Source organism: Mastomys coucha, unplaced genomic scaffold, assembly GCF_008632895.1.
Source record: "Mastomys coucha isolate ucsf_1 unplaced genomic scaffold, UCSF_Mcou_1 pScaffold5, whole genome shotgun sequence".
Lineage (NCBI taxonomy): Eukaryota > Metazoa > Chordata > Mammalia > Rodentia > Muridae > Mastomys > Mastomys coucha.
In genome coordinates this window covers 49,899,207-49,902,174 of record NW_022196911.1, presented here as the reverse complement: position 1 = coordinate 49,902,174, position 2,968 = coordinate 49,899,207, and the positions used below count along the sequence as shown (strand labels likewise).

Here is a 2,968-nt window from a genome sequence, read left to right as displayed (position 1 = left end):
TTTGGTTTTTCAAGACAGGGTTTCTCTGTAGAGTCCTGACTGTCCTGGAACTCACTCAGGCTGGCCTCGAACTCAGAAATCCACCTGCCTCTCTCAAGTGCTGGGATTAAAGGCGTGCGCCACCACTACCCGGCTGGAACTCACCTTATAGATTAGATTTGCCTGCCTCTGCCACCCGAGCGCTGGGACTAAAGGTGTGCCCTCTGCCACCACCCAGCTAACAAGGCCTTTTCTAGTAGGAAGAAATCCTTCCCCCCGGGGTCCAGGGTGCTCCTGAGTTTTCTGAGTCTGGAACAGTTGCTTACCTTTCATAACTACATCTAAAGGTTCTGGGAGCAGTGATGGTGGGGGCCATCTGCTTTCTTGTTTGACACAGAACTTCACATAGCCCAGGTTGGCCTAAACTCCCTGTGTAGCTGAGGGTGACCTTGACTTCTGATTCTCTTTTCTCTACCCTGAGTGCCAGGGTTAGAAGTATGCACCATCACACCAGCTGGGCTCAATGAGCACAGGGCCTTGTGCACGTAGGCAGGCACTTTACTAACCCAGCCACATCTCCAACTCTGCTTTTGTTGAGACGGGTTTAACTAGGCTTGTCTGGAGCTCATTGTATAGCTCCAACTGTATTCAAAGTTATGGTGAACCTCTTGTCTTATCCTGCATACTGTTAAGATTACAAGTGTGAGCCACCACACAGCCTAGGAGGATGGTCTAGCTGGGTCCTGCTCTTCCCAAGGAAGGGGGATGTGATGTATCTCATTGCTTTTTCTTTTTAATTGTTTTTCAGTATTCAGTATTAAACCCAGGGCCTTTGAGGCAAACAGGGTCTCACTACAGCCCAGACCTGTGTCTGTGATTCCTGGGATTATAGGCATGCACCAGCAGATGTGGGCAGTTTTCTCTCTCTTTTCCATTTTTACATGTGTGTAGGTGCATGTGCACCCCTGAACCTAATAGTGGGAATTGTCCTCCATTTTTTCCTTCATCAAAGCAGGATTTCTTGCTTAAGCACACAGTTCCCTGACAAGGCTCGTCTTCAGATCCTAGGGGATCTGAACTTTTAGTATAGTAAGCACTTTAACCAATGAGTAATCTATGAGGTCCCCAAATTTTGTATTTTAAGAATTTTATCTTGACTCTCTCAAGCTGTCTTGTCTAGGAGTCACTGCTGTCTGGGGACACTGCTGTCACTCTGCCATGAAGGCTCCTCCCTGCCCCAGACTGTCTTTCACACCACAGTTAGCACCCTTGGCTCCTGCCCAGAAAATTTTTGGTAGCATTCCCTAAGTGGTATATCTGAAGACTCCTTCAGTGAGGAACCATTGTTCTAGGGGACCGGGTGTAGCTCAGTGGTAGAGTATACACTCTGCAGTGTGTGAGGCCCTGCGTTTGGTCCCCAGCACCAAAACAAGAAGGAAGGGAGGGAAGGAGAAGGGAAGTTATGGGAGGGCAGGGGAACCCTCTATAAATGTGGACTGTCTGAATTATGAGAGTGATGTCTTGCTTTCTATAAAAATTTTCAAGTAGCCAGGCATGGTGTGATACACCTATAATCCCATCATTGGGAGGTGGAGGCTAGATGATCAAGAGTTAGCCTCAGCTACACAGTGAGTTCAAGGCTAGCTAGAACTACATGAGATCCTGTCTCAAAAATCATTCATAGGTGAAATTTTAAATTAGCATTTGACAGATGGCCATTAGTGTGTTTGTAACTTAATTCTGTTCTGTTGTTTATTAGTCATGTTTAATGAAATGATAAAGGACTTGGTTGTATATGTTTTTTGTAACACGAATGAGGATCTTATTAAATGTTTCCATTTAGAGCCAGAGATTTCATCCCAGACATCAACTGAAATAAAATGTCTCTGGAAGAGTATCTTCCCAAATTACACAGCTCGCAGTTAGAACTTGGTGGAGATGGGATGTGCTGGCCCTAGGTCTAGTTTAAGAGAACCAGTGACTGGAGTTCTAACCATCTTAACTGCTCATCTCTCTGTTCCTTTCAGAACTGGTCCCCAGGAAAGATCTTCTTACAGAAAATGTGCCGTACTGTGATGCACCAACCCAGAAGCAGTAAAGCTTCCAGGATAAAACTCTCCTTTGTGCCTTCCCACTTTAAATATATGCCTGGCAAAGATCCTGGCCATGCACGTTTCTCTCTGAAGCGCACGTTGCAAATGAGTGACAGGCTGAGGCTCGGAGGACATAGACATGCCTCTCACTGGCAGGCAGCCCTCATGGGCCACTGAAGGCGTGGGAGGCAGGGCACTCATCTCCTTCCCTGTGGTAGGTGTTTTGGTCTTACCAAAGCTGTTTGCCAGTGAAACACTCTACCAAGTTGGTGACTTTTCATCTCATGGGATACACATAGCTAAATACAAAATGCTACATTACATTGATGTTTAATCCCCAAAATATTAAGTTGGTAAAAAAAAAATTAACATTTTTCCTGCCAGCTCTCTACTGAAAGTGGCCATTGTTTCCCCAAGTCCCATGGTTATTTCTGCAGCTAACAAATAATTATGTAGTGCATTTCTCTCCATTCTTACAAAGACAGTGTTCCCCTTATTGTTTTGTATGTATGGGTGTTTTGCCTGCATAAATGTCTATGTACCATGTATGTGCAGTGCCTGCAGAGGTCAGGAGAGGGTATTGGATCCCATGGGACTAGAGTTATAGATGGTCACAAGTTTCCTAGAAGAACAGCCAGTGCTCTAAAGCACTGAGCCATCTCTCTAGCCCCTATAAAGAGATTTTAAACAGTCTTCTGGAGTTAGATAGATGAAATAGCAAGTCACTCTGGGTCACTATAGAATAAAGACATCCTCTTTAGGAAGTAGTGGCCTTCTGTCAGATGGCTTGTGGTCTTTGTAGAATTAGCTGTATTTAGTTCACAGTTAGACTTTGCTGTGAAATGCTGTAGATGACCAAATTCCCTCCCTCCTTCTCTCTCTCTCTCTCCCTCCCT

General features: G+C 45.2%; 1 protein-coding gene across 5 annotated transcripts in view; it reads left to right on the top strand.

Moving 5' to 3' along the window:
• Lyrm7 (LYR motif containing 7) overlaps nt 1-2,958 on the top strand; it is a 19,068-nt gene extending 16,110 nt beyond the window's left edge. For 4 of the 5 annotated variants that reach the window (XM_031353455.1, XM_031353458.1, XM_031353456.1 and 1 more), the window contains exon 5: nt 2,007-2,138. In XM_031353455.1, the coding sequence (XP_031209315.1) occupies nt 2,007-2,077 (71 nt within the window). In that variant the 3' untranslated portion in view covers nt 2,078-2,138. Of the gene's footprint in view, nt 1-2,006 lie in introns of all 5 variants that reach the window. The other variant, XR_004113509.1, reaches the window with a different exon arrangement.
• The last annotated feature ends 10 nt before the right edge of the window (nt 2,959-2,968 follow it).